Source organism: Anomalospiza imberbis, chromosome 5 (genome assembly GCF_031753505.1).
Source record: "Anomalospiza imberbis isolate Cuckoo-Finch-1a 21T00152 chromosome 5, ASM3175350v1, whole genome shotgun sequence".
In the NCBI taxonomy this organism is placed as follows: Eukaryota; Metazoa; Chordata; class Aves; order Passeriformes; family Viduidae; genus Anomalospiza; species Anomalospiza imberbis.
Genome location: NC_089685.1, coordinates 25,978,610 through 25,999,121, shown reverse-complemented (window position 1 = coordinate 25,999,121; position 20,512 = coordinate 25,978,610). Strand labels below are relative to the sequence as shown.

General features: G+C 37.9%; 1 protein-coding gene across 2 annotated transcripts in view; it reads right to left on the bottom strand.

Moving 5' to 3' along the window:
* SAMTOR (S-adenosylmethionine sensor upstream of mTORC1) overlaps positions 1 to 20,293 on the bottom strand; it is a 28,287-nt gene extending 7,994 nt beyond the window's left edge. The window contains exons 1-3 of one of the 2 annotated variants that reach the window (XM_068189953.1): positions 20,044 to 20,293; positions 7,695 to 7,836; positions 552 to 725 (exon numbers count right to left, since the gene is read on the bottom strand). In XM_068189953.1, the coding sequence (XP_068046054.1) occupies positions 552 to 725; positions 7,695 to 7,836; positions 20,044 to 20,278 (551 nt within the window). In that variant the 5' untranslated portion in view covers positions 20,279 to 20,293. Of the gene's footprint in view, positions 1 to 551; positions 726 to 7,694; positions 7,837 to 19,653; positions 19,691 to 20,043 lie in introns of those variants that run through there. The other variant, XM_068189954.1, reaches the window with a different exon arrangement.
* Positions 20,294 to 20,512: the final 219 nt, after the last annotated feature.

Sequence of the window (20,512 nt, the reverse complement as noted above, 5' to 3'; positions counted from 1 at the left end):
AAATATCTCAAGGATACTACAAGTTCTGCAGAGCCAGTCATCAGAAAGCTAGCACATTAAAAGTTATGGGTTGTAATTCCAAATTGCTTTTGAAGTGTGTAATTGGAATCAAGAGTTTCTCTGCAATTATTTATGAAGAGAAAGTTTTAAAGCACTCTGATATTTACATTTGGCACTAAGTACTTACATAAGCAATTGACTTTTCAACAGTGCTGAGCAGCCATTAGATTCTAACTTAATTAACATCTCACTTATTTCACCTCAAGGTTTAATATAAATTGCATTGCACACCAATGACATACTAAAGTGAAATTGCTCTAGCACTAAAATGAAGATGACTAAGTTGTCATTCTCAAGCAATTTTTTCATGGCATTCACCAAAATATACTACAACATAAACAGCTCTTGAAAGGCATATATTTATGTGAAAATTCCCTTTCTTAACTAATAAAAATACATCAGACTGATCTAACAAGTTATGGGGGAAAAAACGTCAGGCTAAGTTTTAACACTCAAAAAAGGGAAAAAAAGTCAAAACAAGTAAAACTTACTCTTCTGTCACAGCTTCATGATTTGTCAATCCAAAGTTTGGCAAAGGATCTTCAGTCTTGGGAGTCTGAGGAACATTTAAAGCTGGAGTGGTTTTAGAAGCAAGAAGTGCTCTTTTTTCATCTTTCTCAAGTGCTTTTCTTTTTCCACCATTCTGAAAATATTCTCGGCACACACTGAAAAGACAAAAAGAAAAATTCCCCAGGAAAACGGAATGCTCTTGTTAGTTACTACTACAGCTAAGATACATACCAAAGGGTTAAGTGGTACAAGTGCTGTCAGCTTTTAAACAAATCTGGGTTTTATTTCAACTTTGGTAAATGAGCTTTAAAAAAGATGTGATACACCCAACAACACAAAATCGAGTGGTGGGTTGTTGGGGTATTTTCTGCCTCCAAATTATGCCATAAGTAACAGCTGAATAAATAGATTTAAAATATTTTAATCTGGATAGACTTTTAGAGTAAGACAGCAGAAGTCTTATCAGAACATCACCAGAAGGTAAACTTCAGCTCAGTTCTGCACTATAGTGCAGAGTTACAACTAGCTCCCTGTCAACACAAGGTTTTGAAATATGTGTCTTGCTGGCATATAAACTAGCAGAAAAGAAACCTAATCCAGATTTATGCGCAAACTTACATCCAGCAGATTTTAATTTTAATTGAGTTTGCCCAGGCATTTTTTGTTTTAAGTAACAGATAGTAGCTGTATTATTGTCGAAGACTTATTTTAGCTTTCAGTTTTTCCCCATATTTACTTATTTTTCGTATAGAAACTAGAACAAAGTAATTAATCATACTTGAACAGAAATATTAGCTGGTTTAAAGAAATTAATGTTAAGAAGTTAAATAGCACTTGTGTTCTTCAATCAGTGGTCAGCATTAGTGTATAAGAAGCAAACACTATGTTTGAGAAGAACTGAATTTCATCCCCAAAATGTAATTAGAACTGGGAAAAAAATTGTTGCTGTGAAATTAAAAAGCCGGTTCACCCTGCACAATTCAGTTTAATTAAATTTGCCATCCAAGTATTTGCACGGAAATTTCAACAGAAATAATACTTGTTTGAATAATGTTTTCTGAACAACTCAGAATCATTAATTAATTCTTCTGCTCAAGTAGTAATGAACAACTAAATGAAAGCTGGTGTGGTCAACTTTTATCATGGCAAAAAGCAGTTTCAGATAGCTGTAATCAGTGCTTGAGGATTTCAAGCACCCAGCTTTATTGACTCTTTCCTTCTGCTTTATAATGAGGAAAAGGTGAGCTTGACTCATGTTCCTTAGAATTTTTACTAACCAAAACCTAATACTGAAGATGGCTTTAGGGAGGGTACAGAGAAAAAGCCATCTTCCCTTCAGAGCTGAAGGAATGTCTGGACTTCTCATCAGGGTTTCTACTGCAAAACATATCTCCCCGCCTCCCACACACTGAGGAACAAGTTTATAAATGCTCACTCTCAGAGCTGCTAGCCTGAAAAAAAAAAAAATTGCAAATGCTTCTACAGGTTTAACGAATCCACCTCCCCACCTCCAAAGCAAAGAGAGGGAGTAGTATCAACTGCCCTTGAACACATTAATGATACCTAGAAGAGTAGCCAGGTTTCCCTTGGACTAAAAATATTTCAGGATTGTCATGTGCGCCCAGCTTCAAGTTAAGGAAATAGAGTGTTCAGCATGGGTGAGAACAGCAGGTTTCTCAATGTAAACTATCATAATTTTTTATGAGCATCATTGTATTTTTTTAAACTTCAAGTTGAGAAACTTGTATATAATACATTTTTCCACTTTGATATTTGGTCTCAATTCTAGGGGTTTGAGACATTTTCCTTTTGAGAAACGCAACTAGATCTGTAATCAATCATATGTTTCTTTTGGGCTGTGGCCACCCCAAGCCAGCTTCTGGAAGCAGTATCTTTTATTGCCAGAGGATTCAAAGAACTTGAAAATAGTCAGCAGTTATCATATGACCATTGCTTTAATCAGCTCTAGTGTTCAACAAATGACACTCTTGTCAGAACAAAGTAGTCATAGAATCATAGAATATCCTGAGTTGGAAGGGATCCATCAGGGTCACTGAAGTCCAACTCCTGGACCTGCAGAGAACAGTTTCAGGAGTCACACCATGTACACAAAAGTATTGTTCAAACATTTCTTGAACCCTGTCAGGCTTAGTGCTGTGACCACTTTCCTGAAGAGTCTGTTCCAGTGCCCAAAACATCCTCTGGGTAGAGAACCTTTTTCTAATATTCAGTCTAAACCTCCCTGACAGAACTTCAGGCAATTGCCTCAGGTCCTGTCACTGGGCACCACAGAGATCAGTGTCTGCCCTTCCTCTTCCCCTAACAAGGAAGTTGTAACTGCAATGAGGTCTTACTTCAGCTCCTCTTCTCCAGGCTGAACAGACCAAGACTTTCTATCTTTCTTATATTGTGGCACTCAACACTTCCCCCAGCACTTGAAGCTAGGCTGCCCCATTGCAGAGCAGAGCAGGACAATCCCGTCCCTTGCCTGGCTGGTGATGCTGTGCCTGATGTACCCTAGGACAGGGTTGACCCTCCTGGCTGCCAGGGCACTGCTGACTCACATTCAACTGGCCATTGACCAGGAGCCCCAGGTCCCTTTCCACAGTGCTGCTTTCCAGTATTTAATTCCTCAGTCCATCCATATATCCAGGGCTGCCCCATCCCAGGCACAGAATCTGGCATTTGTCTTTGTTAAAATTCATACAGTTTCTCTGGAGAGCCTGTCTGCCTTCAAGGGAGTTAACAGCTCCTCACAATTTAGTATCATCAGCAAACAATGTGTTTAACAGCAAAAAGTTGACTGTCATATAAATGTAAACATTGAACATTGTCCTTTCCCATTTTAAATGGTTCCCCTCCTGCTGTTTCTGCCACCTTCCTCAGTTCCATTCTCCTTGCAGTGAATTGCTCAACTAATTGCATTCATCAAAAAAACCTGTAAAACAGTGTTGAAGGGACTTGCAAACACTCATTCATTCAATCTTCCAATTAAATAGGATCAGCTTTCCAGTTCTACAGAGATCTGTTATTCTCAAAGATCCTCTAATAGATTACTTAGCCTTCTCTTCTTTTGACTAGACAGCTCCAGTTTCTAGAAAAGAACACCAAGGCTTTTGTGGAAAAAAACAGAAGGTTTTTGATAATTTCTTTATCTTTCTTGGGAGTTGAGCTGCTGTTTGTTATTTTTTAAATGCAGTGACTAAGGTGGTATTTTAGCTGAGAGCAATGCAAAATAAACTCAGAGTAATACTTTATTTATTTTGTGGACAATCTCATTAACACACTTAAGTATGATATTTGCCTCTATTGCAAAAGCATCCCATGACCACTTCAAATTCAGTTTATGGCCTGCTTCAGAATCCAAACAGTTTTTTGAAAGACTGACACAATCAATTATTCCCTGGCCTTTATTTGAAGAGCTGATATTTAAAACAGTAGATAATGTCTAGTACAGTTTTTAACTGCAATAATTTTAATTTTGCTCTCAGAGTGACAGTACCTCTCTCTTTGGTCTCATTTCCAAATTTAATAAATAGACTTTACTCTAGCAGACTGCTAATAAAAATATTAATTAGTTATGGATACAGAGACAAACTCTGACAATCTGAGAATCCATCTCAGTAAATCAAATTTTTAAGATAAGCTTCTCACATCTACTCCCTGCAAATGTTTCCAAACAGTTCTGTACTCACCTGTCATTAATTTCATCAGAACTGTATTTCTTTACTCATTAAACAGTCAAAAGACTTTTTAAAAAATGCAGGTCTAGATAGTGTTTTGTCATGATGGTTAGAAGATTAATTTTTTGCTCTTTAAAAAAACCAAAAAACAGTCAAGTCAACACAAGACTTAACACTGAGACAAAAGCAACAGCAAGAAGCAAACCTGCTGGTCTGGCTTATTCTGTTCTAACTAGAACCAGAACAAGCTGGCATTCATCGTGCATACAAAGGTTCACCAGCCTAAAAATGCCAGCAAAATTTAAAGAGTTACAACAATTATTCAGGGTAAACACTATCTTAACCTGTTTTGCTTAAGTTTTGTGTTGTAGTATAAATGAAAGAGAAAGAGAAGTGTTAATTTGCAAATACCACTTGCCAGTTGCATTCAATTTTCTAAATGTATATAAAGGAAGGAAGAAACAGTTGAGTGTTGCCCAGGCTTTTTACACCACCACTCAGGGGATCATAAACTTCGATCTGAAAGTGGATAGTTTTAATCCCTCCTCCCCCGTCCCTCTCCCCACTTAATAGTTCTGTAATGCTTTCCTGAAACAATAAACAAAATTGGCCTTGTACAATTCAGCATATGGCCACCAGCACAGTCTATCAGGTACTGCTTTCCATCTTGTACAGTTTCTAGAGTCTGGATATATGTTCTTTAAATCAACACTAATGAAGAAGTAAGACAGTAAGTTTTATGTCATGTGGTTTAAGAGTTAATGTCAGAATTTTTCCAGTGTCTTCAACAAAAAGGCTTTTGAAAGAAAAACAAAACTGTTATTCTTGATCCTGAGAAGTATGCACAGCTTCTCTAGTGGTTATGCTATGCTATCTGATTTATTTTATCATTTCCAAGGAGAATACAAGGAAAATTAAGGAAAGAACAAAAACCCAAAGTCTTTTGTACTTTTTTTTTTCTTCCTTTTAACTAATGGAAAAAACACTTCTCAATTTCAGATTGCTGAAAAGATCATCCTTCAAATTAAAACAAAACTCAGTCTCTGCTTTATTCGGGAGGCATACACTGGTGGTTCCAATCTATTTTCAGCACTCCACTCACAAATTAAAAATCATCTAATACCAAACAGCTACCTTCCTGCTGTCATGGTAACATAGTAATAAGCACTGAGCAAAAGCTTTCACATTAAGTCTCATGCCAAGTTCTTTTGCACGCAATTCTGCACCCAGGCACAAGGCGGAGCAACAACAATGGGACCTGCCACCTGTCTGGCACACCTCTTGGCCCTGCGAGAAGGGACAAAAAATTGCAGAACACAAAGTCAATCTGATATGTTCTGGTATTTAGCAATCCAGGCCTCAGTATAATCTGAGAAGTGAAAAGTCCTCTCTCTTTTTCTACTAATGTAAAAACTCCTGATTCCTTGACTTTGCAAACTGAAAAGCTTTGTGCTTTATCTGAAGCCTTATATGAAGACAGAGCATTTTAGTGTCTCTTAGTGGGTGGATTCTCTTCCTAATATGAGCTCAGGCGGCAAAGTCCAAACTAGACATTTACTTCAATGTTTACTTTGAAAATGATCTAAAACAGAAACCAAGTGGGAGCACAAAACCTTCTATATACAAGTAATCACTGTCCACAACATTATCCTGTCCTACAGGATAACAGATAAACTTGCCACAAGCTACTTAGCTGAAATAAAAGTAAGAACACACAGCTCTATTTAAAATGCTTCACATATTAGCAGACAATCAAATTGTAAGAAAATATCAAGCAATGTTCCATGTAATCTGCCCTGGGTCCAGTACAACTATTTTTTTTTCACAGATAACCTGAACTGTGGAACAGCCAGTTTCAGTTCCTTATAAGTGATCTGAGAATGATGCCAAACCAGGGCAGGGTGGGAGGAAGATGTTGCAAGAAATCGCAGTATTAGAATTCAATATGATTCAAGGGAGTGCAGTGTAGTAAAGAGAAATATAAATATCAGCATTTCCACAGAAGTAATGAATAGCAGAAATACAAGTAAACAATTAGCAACTCAGGAAGCCTGTAACACAGAAATAGACAGCAGGGGGTCAAAGGAGCGAAAGTCAGTGCTGTGCCAATTACCAAAAAACAACATGAGCACACAAACAAAAGAACAAAACCAACAAAAAAAGCCAAACAAAATCTGACACCAACAAAATATCAAACCCCCACCAAACAAATCAATAGTATAACTGAGCATCTACTACAACCTGAATAAAATCTATTTGATTTATCCCTGACAAAGCCATTGAAACGCTCTGTCCAGTTTTGGGCTTAGTGTTTTGTAACTGAGACACCTCTCCTGTAATTGCGATATAGATACACAACGCATGTCCCGAAAGGCGTCTATAAAGAAACATTTAACTATGACTTTTTTTCCTAAGCTAAAGGATAAAACATTGGTAAGTAAAGGAATGGTTTTCAAATATTTAAGAGTTTATGCCAAGGAAAAAACCTCAGCTTATTATTACTTGCTCCATTTCCAGAAGCCACAGAAGATCTCAAGCTTCCACCAAGATCAACTGTTTCACAGTCAATTCCCTCTTCTTTGTTTTATGGGCTCAAGAGAATTTAAATTTAGCAATACCACATCAACTGTTCTTTGCTCAGCACTTTGCAACACTCACCTGCAGGACCTATAAACTGGCACACAAGATTACTTTCTAGTTTTCTGAAGTCACTCTCTTCCTAATCACAAGACCATTGCTACACTCTCTTCCCATTTAAAACTCAACAGCATTTTGTTTTATTCTGCTGTACAGATTCTGCAGAATGTCTTAGATGCCAACCGTATGCAGGATGACCAACATCTCTCCTCTTTTTACTATTTATTTTCCTCAGGGACTGAAATAATTTAGCTCCTCCTTTCATGACTTCACAGTTCAGAGAGCCCAACAAAAACTAGGTGTTTATGACTAATAGGAATTTTAGAGTTTCAAACACATTTAAAACAAGTTTCACAGGGGAAAAGTCTGTTACAGGAGATTAAGAATTAAAAATTAAGCACCAGAGATCTGCATGTAGAGATCAAACGCTATTATATGTACAAATCAAACCAAACCTCTGAAAATTAAACTTGAGTTATACTCACTGCATTTATTCAGCTTAGGTTCAGAAGCATGGAAAATTACTTCATAGGTTTATTTGCAAACAGCTTCAGTATTTGAGAAAAAAAAATTGTTTGTTGAAAATACTTCAAAAAAGGATCACCTAATAACGAAACACTTCATAAGCTATTTCCTTAGTAAGCTGGAATGCTAAGAAGGTATTTCGTTAAGAAAGCAATAAATTATTAATATGCTCTAGAACAAATGTTAAATATTGACAAAAAGTAAAAAACAATTAAGCTTTGTATTATAAATAATTGCAAGTAAAAGCGTGCAATTTTGTGTGTCAGATACATTATTTACCTGCAACACCATTCAATTCGGCCTTCCCCTTCACATGTTTTTGCCCAGTGATTATCTGCAAGGTTTTTCATTGCCACAGCATATTCACACAGAGTTTCCTCATCCTCACAGTGCTCACGCCAGATCTTATCAAAGTCTCCCACTAAACAAAACAAAATAAAAAAATTGCACATCAGATACAAAGTCTCTCATTATCTCCATGGCAAAATCCCCATCCAGTCTGGAAGTTCAATAATGCATCAAGAGATTATCTGCACATAACAAAAACAAGTTCTCCTTTCTGTAGTCATAAACACAATATTCCAAGTTTTGGGGCAGGAAGAGGCTGTAGGGTTCTTGAGAAAATAGAAATATCAGTACATGGATTTTGCTCCATTTGTTCTGTGAAATTAAAGTCCCTGGGAAGTTTTGCTTTCAAGTTTCTGTGCATAAGCATTAACACGACAAACATTTTAGAAATGAAAGATTTAAAGGTTTCTACCACCATTCACATCCATGGCAAGTACTGCAGAAGACATTACATGAAAAAGCCATGAAAGTTACACCCACAGTAGAGATTTCTTTGGGTATACTGAAAAAGAAATTCAAACTCTCATTGATTGCTGTCTAATCTAACCAGGCCCAGTAAATTAGCTTCTAGGGATAGTACTGAAGAATCAAACCAACTATGATCAGGAAATCTCAGACAAACTCCTCTGCTGATCTCTAGGGACAGAATTATTTCCATGCTCCTCACCTCGCTGAAATGAAGTCTTGCAGGTTAAGTTCTGGCATTTCAAGTAATTAAACATGATGATTTTTTTTTTCTTTGCTATTAAGTATCCACTTCTCCTCGCCCGCTTTACATAATGTACTGCTAAACAAAAACAAGATCAATGCTAGTCATGGCTAGCCCCGATTCCTACACAGCATGCAAACCCTTGGTGTACCTTACTAAAAAGGTATTTCTGCCCTAAGAAAGATGCTTTCCTGGTATGATATTCACTAATTTCTTTTTTGTCTCTTAATCGCAAATATTTAGAATATATGCCAATCTGCAGAATAAAAAAAAAATATGTACTCATTTTGAACTTAGAAGCTAATACAGCTAAAAATAACTTTTCAAGAACACAGCTATATTTTAAGCTTTAACTTGGACAAACAAAACACTTTTCACAACATGGTTCCATCTTGTAGCATCTTTATATGAGAAGGAAATACTTTCAAAGTATATTAGCCATAAGGTAACAATAAATGTCTGTTAAAGCCTGAAAGTAGCTTACAGTATGACTTGTCCTCACACCAGTAAGAGCTTGCTGGTGTTTCTAACACACTTATGGCAATTTCTTTGATGTACTTCTTTTAATTAGCAGTAAATCAAGGATTTTTTCCAGTGACAACCTTTTTATTTTTCCCTCCTGTGCAAAGCAAGAGCAATCCTCACCTCATTTGTCCTCTGCTTACAGAAAGACTGGCCCTGATGGACAAGTACAGAAGTATACTTTAAAGATTTAAATCAACCATCCAGATTACTCCCTTCTTAGGTTTGGTTTAGAGATGTCATAGCAATTTTCAGAAATAAGCATCTAGTACACTTGTACAATCATCAATGTGAGTCATGTTTAAAATTAGGTGTTTATACTACCTAGTCTGAGATGGCATTTGAGATGGAAGGGAGTGGCCGAAATTTAATGTTATCAAAATGGGAAGCTGTGCAAGAAATTATGTATTCTACTTGCTATTCAACAAGCATATATGAGAAAGTTATTACACTGGACAAAAAAAAAAAAAAAAAAAACAAAAACCTAGGGTATAATACTGAATGACATCCCTCATTATTTTCCAAATGATCCAAGTTCAGAGAGGTATGCTTTATAAGAAATGGTACTAGCAAGGTCACCAGCTGACCACCAGAGCAGAGAAAACACCCAAGTTGCAGGCAAGTGCCCACAGGGGTTTCTGCTACAACCTGTGTGGCACTTTTCCAGAGCTTTCAGGAGAGTCTTCTGTAGAAACAAATGTGCAGAACAGGACATACCCTACTGACAAAAGAGAGCAGAAAATGGCAATAACAGTGACCTACCAGCACATGGGGCAAAACAAACACAACTCCTAGCAATCGAAGCACTAGCAAAGTTTGAAGTGACTCTCAATAGCAAATTAATTCTGGTGCAACTTAGACAAAGTGTCGTAGTTTTTCCAACACAATACTCTAAGTTCTGCTGCATGCCCAGACAGCTGTGAAATGCTTCAATGACTTGCACTTGCTAAAGATTTGTTTGAATACATGGCCGACTGGAAAAGTAAAAAGTAAATGAATGAACACTTACTGAAGGAAAATATCACAAATACAAAATCCGAAGTTTATTACTGTTCTTTTATTTCAATACTTCACCTGGTCTATCCTGAAGCAATTATTCTATTTCCAAATACCCCTTTTCCTAAAAGCTTAAGAAATAAGAGAGATGGGAAGGAATAAATATGCAAAGACCAGATGTTCTTAACTAGTCTAACCTTAGTAACAGCAAGTGGTGATGCCTTCTAAGGCCAAATCCTGCTCTCACAGCAGCTGCTCTGATTTCCTTATGAACAAATCATAGATTTGCACCTGTCCCTGGAAGTCAGATGAGGGATAAAAGCATCCACAGATGAGGGGTCTTAAATTGAGACATATAGCAACAGACCCAGAGCTGACTACAAGCACACTGGGATGTGAACTTTGGGTTACAAAAGAGCTGCCTTTGAGAGTAACAGCTTCTTGGCGCTGAGCTGACAAGAAAATAAAACTGAATTACACAGACCATGAGGAGAGGGATGCGGAACAAAAGTGGAAAATTCATCACAAAGTAATTCTGCCACACATCCTATACTATGTCAATCCTGTGAGCACTTCTGGTTTATTTTCATTTACCAATACAGAGATACAGAAATTGTCTACATGGGACAGATACAGCCCTGCTTTTGTATGAGGAGCACTGAAATAGAAGGAAGAAGGCAGATGAAACAAGGAGAGGACAAACTACCACAAGATCACAACTGACAGAGGGAAGGTAAATATGGAACAACTTCTGGCTGTTCCAAGACTATGAGACAGAAAGAGCTGCTTAAAGGAAAAAAAAAAGTTATTTCCTCATAAAATGTATAATTAAGCTTAAAGTTCATGATGTTCCTGCAGATGGACAAACTACAGGAAGAAAATCCATGACAAACTCCTTATTCAAAGATGAGATTTCTAACACAGGAGTTTCTGGACCACAAAATCACTAAAAGACAGAATGGTAAGCAAACACAGTAATACTCCAGGAGCAGTTTTCACTTATTCTTGTCTAAGCATCTGCTGTTGACCTACTGTCAATACTGATTATGATACAATGCCCATTTCTCTGTTTTTTCATGGATACAAGCTCCAAACTACTGCAGATAATGGCTCATAAGGCACTGGCACCGTCGTGTAGGGCCTTTCAAAGGGTCTAGCATTTAATTTCGTTTGAGCAAGTGGCATGGCAGTGCATTGTTTCGCTGTGGTTTTTCCTCCCCCATACTTTAACATAGTGAGCTTTGAGAAGACACAAACAGACACACCAGATAAAGGAACTTCAAATCCAGAATCACACTCCAAAACTGAGTTGAAAATGCAAACAGTCCTTCCTATCTGTTGAGATTTTGAGATAGTAACTACAACAAGACTTTAAGCATTCTATTTCAAACTGATACCCAGAACACAGAAAAGTTATGCATTAATTTTTTTCAATCACTATATTATAATCCCCTGTGTATTAATTTTTCAAGCAATACATTATAATCCAGGTGCAAATATGGCATTAACTCTATACTCTAGAGTTATGCATTTATTTATGAATCAAGAAATGTTTGCTTATGTAACCAAACATGCAGTAAAATATGCAGGAATGCTTCATGACAAAACTAGTAGTTACTAGAGAAATAAGATACATAAAGTCTTCTATTAAGCAATCAGTAACTGTAAATTAAATAGCAGTTTGTGGTAGGCAAATCTAATAGAATAAAAAGTCTTGAATCTTTGACCACATCCTGAAGTTAATATTTGATTTTGTGTATTAAACTTTTCATACTCATGACCATACCATAACATAAAGCTGAAGGCACTAAACACTTCTACTCTACATTAACAGATTACCTTTTAAGCAATTTAAAACCTCTTTTGAGTGCTGAACCTTCAGAGATCTTTATAGACCTAAAATCTTCATCAAGGAGCCAGATATGCCACAGTCCAGCTGAAAAGTGTGACTGGCAAAACTAGCTCACAATAGGAATTTCACACACCCCTCAAAGCACTGTACCCATACTATTTCAAAATTAATTAATGCTTGTTCTAGTTCATTCAGAATTAGCTAGAAAATAAATAAGTAACCTAGTCTTCACCTTGAAGATTAACTACTCCTTTAAAAAAAAAGTCAAAGCTCACTGTTTCCTAGAATTCTGTCACTGAACAAATGACTGATTGACTTGTTCTTCCTTACACAGATTTTATAGTAACAAAAATCCAATCCTACTTACCTAGAACAGATGAATCCTTCTAAGTAATTTCCACCCACATTAATAATGCCCACAGAATAGCCATGTCATAACCCTGAACTCAACCACACATGTATCAGCAGTTGCTGAATACTGTCACACAGAGAACAGGTCAGGCATGTATAAGTTATTTTTAAATGATCCTAATTACAAGATAATTTTAATTGTGGGTAACAGCAATAGAGACCAAATGTTAGCTGTAGCTTTTAACAACCAAAAATATTTTTAATAGAGAAGAATCATACAAAATTAGTAAGAATTCCCCTAGCTCTGCATTTATTTACAAGTCCTTATCAGAGGTTCCCAGAACAGCATGAGAATATCTGGTCTGCCATTCTTGGTGAGACAAACCTACACCATAATTCTTCTCTCCAGGTAGTCTGGTATTAAGAAAAAAAAATTCAGCTTTCTTCCATCCCATTAAAAAAAAAAATCTTTTATTTTAAAAAGGCATTTACTTGTAGAGTGTTAAAATAACCTGTCATTTAAGGTATGCTTATAAAATAAACAAAAAAAAAAAATTAGGCAATTTTTCTTCAACTTCTGACAGAACAAATCATGTCAACTGGTATTTTAAGAAAACACAACCTTCTGCAATATAAAAGAAATAGAGCTCAGTTCTGCTAAAGGCAGTATGTTTCATTTTGGAATGGGATGAAACCAAAACCAACTGATTTGAATAATTGTTTTATCAAGCAACACAATAGTTATCACATAGAGTTATCTGCACCTACAGGAAGAGATTTGTAATTACTATTTTCCGTAAGTCCACTGGTGCTCTTTGAAAAAACAGTGCAGTCATCTTGACGACCTCAAAACTAACTACAGAATACTTCGTCCATCACCAAACAAGACCTTGCATATCAAAAGTTAACTGGCACTGGCACTCACACTGTGCATTTAAGTCTTCAGGTACATGTAATGCAGGTTTAGATCTTAAGAAACAACTTCCTCCAAAAAAAGAAATTTAAAAATAGTAGTAATAATCAAAAAAAAAAAAAAAAAACCCTAACAAGACCAGAAAGAAAGAAAGAAACAAACAAACAAACCCCATCCACCAAAACAAAACAAGCCCCAAAAAACACAAAGAAAAAAACCTACTTGAGAAAAAGGGTAATTATTTCTGTCTGGGAAATGAAAATTTTCTCAATTCAAGGTAGCTTTAATTGGAAAAACCACAAAAAACAAAACAAAAAAACAAAAACCAAACAAAACCAACAAAAAACAAAACAAAAAAACAAAAACCCCCCAAAAATGCCCCAAACCACCAAAACCCACCCCCAAGTGTTTAAGGGCTTTAAGTCTTCTACATACTGGTAGATAACTTAGTAAAGTAGAAAACCAGATTCAATCCACTCCCTTTTTAACACCTTCACTTAACAACACATTGCCTTCCTGTTTTCTCCTCTACCAGAACTTTGGCTCTGGTAGAAGAGAAAATAACCTCAATATACATAATAACAACAAAAGGCAAAACCAAAACCGCTATGTTAATATTTGCACAATATTAAGACTATCTTAATAAAAATTAATAAATATTGTTCACTGTAAAAAGGAAACCTATCCCCACAAGTAACAAGTGCCCATGACAATGCTGCATAACTTCAGATGACCAGCTGCTAGCCATAGCAATGCCTAGCAAGATTTTTGAGGGCTTTTTTTGTTTGTTCATGGCACTGCACTGCAGAATGAAAAGAACCCATCTCATTCTCAGCCTCTTAAGATCACCTCTCACTTGCTGGAAGCAGTAAACTGGCTTCTATAAACTGCTAAACAGTAGCACTGTCCTCCACTGTTCACTAGGCTAAAACTGAAATCAAATTCCTATTAGTATCTGACAAAATTTCCTCATTAACATTGTCAATTGAGATTTAGCTGTACTAATAATGTATGGATGCTGTGGCAATGATAAGAAAAATTAATTACATGAGGAATATCAGAAAATATTATGACATTCATAATTTTCATTGTATACAAGATAAACTTACTGAACATCTGTCTTACTCAATGCATATTCAGCATTCCTTGCAAATGACACTAGGTATTTTTGGCTTCTCTGTTTTTCAATTTTACATGTCTATATACAGAACATAAGCTTCAACTTGGACAAAGTTCAAGAAGTCAGTTAATATTTTCCTTCTCATGTCTGACTAGTATTTGCTTCACATTTCTTAGGAGTTACCTCAACTTTTTCAGAATAAAATATTTTTTAAAAAATCAAGTGCAAGAATCTAACTTTATCTCAGTATCAGTGTTCCTCCCTCCAACTTACATGGCAAAAATTCATTTGACCAAATGTGGATTTCTACATCTGGCCTCTCAGGTAAACTTCCTAGCCATCTGTTTACGTGAAACAGACTCTGAGGGCCCAACTGACTGATATTTCATCATCTACTGGGGGTCAGCTTAGATCACTCTGAAGAATAATTTGTCTCTGATCTGCTATAAATCTCTGATGGCTGTCACACAAACAGCATGTATGTGATAGTTTAAGCAATTACTGCCCCCAGGTGTTAGACCTACTCTTCTGGAAACTTCATTCCTCTCCTCTTTCCCAAACCTGACTTTCTGGGATGGACTATGTGCTGTACCTTAACACAACCAATACAGACACGAACACGTCAACAGAAACTACTGATTTTGGTAATTTTTCCAATGCAGGATCTGAACTTATGCTGGTGCATAGGTACAGATCTTATTATGCTGACCCTGTAACAGGAACACCATCTTCCCTGACAGGGCAGCAAAGGAGAGGGGAAGGTGTCATAGACCTGTTTGTTCAGTGAGTGCAAGCCCATACTGTAGCCAGTACATTTTCAAATTTACAGGCTAACTAAATGACAGCAGTAATTAAAACCCCCAAAATGCAAATCTTATGTGATTTCTAATGAAAGCCTTGCTGCAAAACTGTGGTGTGCAAACTGTAAGGGCAATCATACCTTAAAGCCCATGTTATAAACAAGAATCGGTTTTCAATTTAATTAAATAAAATTTCGTTTCTATTGCTGGAAAATTCAACAGTTAGTATTACAAAATGTCTTCCTGTTCCAAGAAATTATTGCAAGTGGTAAAACACAAATTAATATCTTGAAAACTTATGTTTTTTTTCTACTGTAAATCAGTCATATTTAACAAAAAGGAGTAACAACTGTTAACTTATCATGTAGAGTTCAATGACAAAGTTTTTCCTGTCCTGTGAAAAATGACACCATTTCAAAATGTTTCCTGTTTCACATTAGGAAGAACTTAAGCTCTCTCACAGTTTTTCATGAAAAACATGAGATGAAGAGACCATGAAACAACTGAGTTCAGAACAACCCTTCGGTCTGAATGTCTAAAACACTTACCTACTTGGGTTACTTCTTATCATCAGGCAGGGTCCTGTACATTTTCCCTGATTTTCTGAAAAACCTTTTAAAAAGTCCCTTTTCTTTGATGTTTCAACAAATATTTCTTGTAAGGAATCAAACTGCCACCTAGAAATGTTTTTGTCAGCTTCTGTGATGTGGTAACTAGTAACAGGACAAACAACATTTCTGTGTGATTCTCTAAGCCTCAGCAGCTTTAGCAGGCATATGTTAGGAGAAATGGACTGTTTTAGTGAACACACAGGAAAACATTTCATAAAATACCTTTACAGATACCTCGGCCATTTTTTCCACTTGCACTTATAATTTTAAGGGAAAAGTAGTCTGGTAAATTATCTTTAAGACTATACAGAAAACCATCTATAACTGAGGGTCATGCTACAGAGAAAACATTTACTTGATAAATACAGCTCGGCATGACTACAAAGGTAATAAACAATTGAGAGAAAAACAAGATGCCTCTATATCAGTGGAAGGGATTTTTATCCCAGTAAAAATGAAACCTATTTAGTCACTACAAGCAATTGGAAGCAAACAAACATACATCACATAGCAGATGTTCAGTAGATCCTCAGGAACCACTAAATCTGCTATTACAGGTCTGTCTGTCAGGTTCCACACACATCAGCCTACATGCAGCATATGAAACATTCATGCATATATGCAGCCCGTACAACACGCTCCAGCCCATGGCTGCAGGTGCCCAAAACATTCATAGAGGAAAGCTCTGTAAAACCTGGGGTCACCTGTGGTACCAAGCAACAGAACCAACAGGAAGCAACTAAATCAAACATTGTTTTTTCCCCATCTCCGTGTAGTAACAGAAATTCAAACATTATGGAAAATCCTAATTTCTGTACTTCCTAAGTGCTTGTGTCAAGCATCCAAAACCACCTTGAAATTTCTGATAAGTGAATAACTCACTACTTGAGAGCAGTTTCAGCTTTTGGATTTTACTGTGGTGTGTAAAATAATTAAGATTAAATTACTCCATTTGAACAGGAAGCAGGAATAAAACTAAAAACCCTAATGAGCCTTATACTAATGAGAGAGACTCCCAAGTGAGTATGTTACATCTCAGAGTTATTCTCACTTAAAGTTTTCTTTATAATGAGAAAGTTTATAGGCTAACCTCAGGAATTATGGTTTTTTTAGGAATTACTATATAACTACTCTTTCTCTATCCCTACCTCAAAGCAGCCCGAAACAACTTCTTAATGGTTAGCTGATTTAGTTGACACATTCACTCAGTGTGGACAAGAACCAATCACTTTAATTTAAAACCTACACTAATTTGCTAAATTTAATTAAATAATTTAAAAGTATCACATAGAATACTACTGCAGGACCCACAGTAGAAAAAAAAATCAGCCTACGGTTTCAAAATACCAAATCTGCCATGGCATTTATGATGACATGCTTCTCTATATTTTCTTATTAACAACAGAGAGAGGGAGAGAAGAGATGGGGGAGAAAAGGAAATAAAGAAGAATAAAAAGGAGGGAAAAAAAGGAGAAAAAAATTAAAATATTCCCACTATAAGTCATACTGGTAATAGCCAAACAATAGAAAAGATAAGTACTAGTCACACAGCACAAAAAACTAAAATTGTTGAAGAAAACAAAAAAATACACTTCAGTACAAACTTAAAGCATTTCAGCTGTGTCATTTAAAAGATGGTAAATGCTTGTCATGAATGGCATGGGGCTTTGATATGACATGAGGCACGTATAAAATTCATGCACCATACTTACAAGCATAAGCGATCCAGTAAGTGCAGAAATTTAAAAAGTAGCCAAGGTTTAGCTTTGATTAATCTCCAGTTTTTCACCAGGAAGAAAAATTAAAATCAAACCCTTTCCATGACATGATGACTAACTTTATTCTAGTAATTCCCTAGTAACTGCAAAAAATTTGCTGCAATGCTTCCCTAGTTAAGAAATATTACTTTTGCACTTCTGACAAATATGTAACTTCTTCAAAAACATGTTGGCTTGCAATTTTGGAGCATATTGTCACTTTTTTACTGGCTCATCTTCAAAAAAGAGGGGAACCATTGCAGAAAATGAAACGAAATTACAACAATGGTGCAATTATAAGCAACTCAGATAATATACTGGCTTGCCTGTTACAATTGCCCATTAAAATACAAACCTTGATAACGTCAGCAAGGCAAGTGAATTAGCAAAGAAATCAGCTTATTAAAATCAAGTCCAAATAAAATCTATCAACACACATCTCAGTGTATCAAGGATGCATCTATTTCCTTTCAACACTTCTAACAGAAGACAGTAACCTAGGATGATATTACAATACAAAGGTCTTTCTTGGACTTATCTACCCTGTACAAAATAATAATATAGCTTTCAGGATAATGAACATGATTTTTCATCTACCAACAAAATTAATATGGGATTCTACTTTGGCTTCTACAGACAAAGCACTGAAGTCCACGCAACAGCAATTCTAGCAGTGTTTGCGTATTTAGACAAATAGCTTCACAGAACTCTAGTGAAACATGAGAGAAGACAGAGTAGAAAAAGAAAAGAGAAAAAAAGACAATAAAAGATTGAGGATAGTACAGAATAATGTTTGTTTCATATTGAGGTGAGAACACTGAATTGTGGAGTCAAGAGGCTTTCCCTGTGTAAAAAGCTGTAAACATATAACCAAGGATGAAGGGCTTTTGCTCTTTGCTTTTCCATATTCAAGTCATAATTCAAACTGTACAGCAAAATTACAGATGATTTACTGATTTTTTTTTATTTCTATTTAGCAAACTGTCAAATTTTGTCAGAATAACATACTTGCCAGTCAGCATCACCAAGTATTAGAAAAAAAAAATTCCAAGAAAAGACCTTTCAGGGATCAAGCACGTCCTGGTATTACAATTTCAGACTGACATTAAAGGCATTTAAGAAGGAGATTCTCAAGGCTGCCTTTAGAAGTAAAGGCAGATGTAGGTAGAAAAGACTCCAAAACTAAAATTCTTAAGCTGAAAGAACCTAACATAGGAAGTACTTACTACTGGCTACTAAACACTAGTAACTTGGAAGGATCACCTACTATTGGATGAGTAGGTAATAGCCAGTTTTTCTTGTTGCATAGATGTGATGAATTGTTTGGTTTTAACTCAATGAAATGGTTTTAACTCTGAGTGAAATGACATATCATGTTGCTACTTTGAGGTGACTAGAAAAATCATTTTAAAGTTTTCACTAACACATGATTTACAAGCCATAGGAAGTAAATGTAAATGCTGTTGGCTTTTTCACTTAAACAGCTACACACAACTTACCCTTGAGCACAAACTTACTTTTTGCTAAGAAATAGGCTGACAAAAACTTCCCCCTTATTCAGGCTCTCATCTAAAAAAAAATCAGTTGCTACAGAGATTGCTCACTTTAAAAAAAAAAGTTAACAAAGCCAATCCTTGTCTATCTTAATCTACAGGTGCTCTGAAATAACACAGAAACATGTATTGCTAAAAGCTGGACTCCTCTGCCAGGATTGGAATGTTTAAATATACTATGTAAAATTTTCCAACGTTTGAGTGAAGGGAGATCTTCCCTTAAGTTTTGCCTCACCAAGGCCAAAATAAACAGCTACTTTTGATCAATATCTAGATAGGTCGGTATTTGTGCCCAAATCCCATGAACTGGCACCAGGGGAGATTTTGGGAGTCCAGAAGGCAGTATGACCTTGTTTCTTTAACAGAAGTGTCATATGCAAACACAGAGGAGAGGCAAGAACTTGTGCCTACAAGAGGAAGAGCTCCCATTTCATGTGTGTGTTCTTCTGGAGGCGAGCTGCAGGCTCACTACAAGAATGGATGGATGAATTTTCTGTGACTTGTGCTAGCATTTCATGGAGGTTTTGAAGCATCCAAATACCACCAATTAAAACCTTGCACAAGGGCATTAATACTGACGACAAAGTAGATTTTTCAAAGACTACGATTAACTACAACAGCTTTACCCCAACCCCTTCAGTTAGGGCTCTTGCTGAACTACCGCGCTACGACTGAAAGACAGTAGGCACAAATAATTCACAAAGACCTGTGCCTTTCCGGATCACCATTCAATCTCGTTTGGCATTCATCATCTCCTTTTCTCACGCTTGCAGATCCACAGTTTGGAAAACACTGCTATACGGCCGAGAAGCCCCCTTTTCAGCCAGGAAGGGGGCTCCGCCGCCAACAGCTCCAGGAAAGCGGCACAACCCCGGCAGACCGGACCGGCTGCCTTCGGCGGGGCTGCGGGCAGCCGAGGGCAGCGGCGACCCCGGTCCCCCGGGCAGGAGCAGGAAGCGAGCGCGGAGCTGCTCCCGGCCGCCCTCCCCCGACACCGGGCCGGCCCGCCGCCCCCCGCCCGCGGGGGACACCCCGATCCGCTGCCGGCGAGGGCAGCGGGGCGGCCCGGGCGGGGCGGCCCCCTCCCCCGCGTTACCTTCCCGGTACTTCTTGCGCAGCCGCCGGTGGACGCTCTTCACCACCCCCGACAGCTTCTCCTGCTCCAGCTTCCGCTCCTGCTCCGGGGGTGGCGGCGGGGCGGCGGCGGCCCCGCCGGGCCGGGGCCGGGGCCGGGGCTGCGGAGCGGCCTCCATGGTGTTCCCGCTGCTCGCCGCGCACCGCCCGGCCCAGGGGGAGGCGCGCGCCGCGCCGGGGCTGCGCCGGGCGGGCATGCGCGCGCCGCCCCCGCCGCGCGGGCAGCCGGGACATGGAGTCCGCGCGCGCGGCCGCCGCTCCGTGGCCGCGCCCCGCCGCTCCCGGCGATCCCGGCGATCCCGGCGATCCCGGTGATCCCGCCGCTCCCGGCGATCCCGGCGATCCCGGTGATCCCGCCGCTCCCGGCGATCCCGGCGATCCCGTCTCCGCGCGGCACCGCGCTGGGGGCGGGTTATTGCCGAGTGAACTTC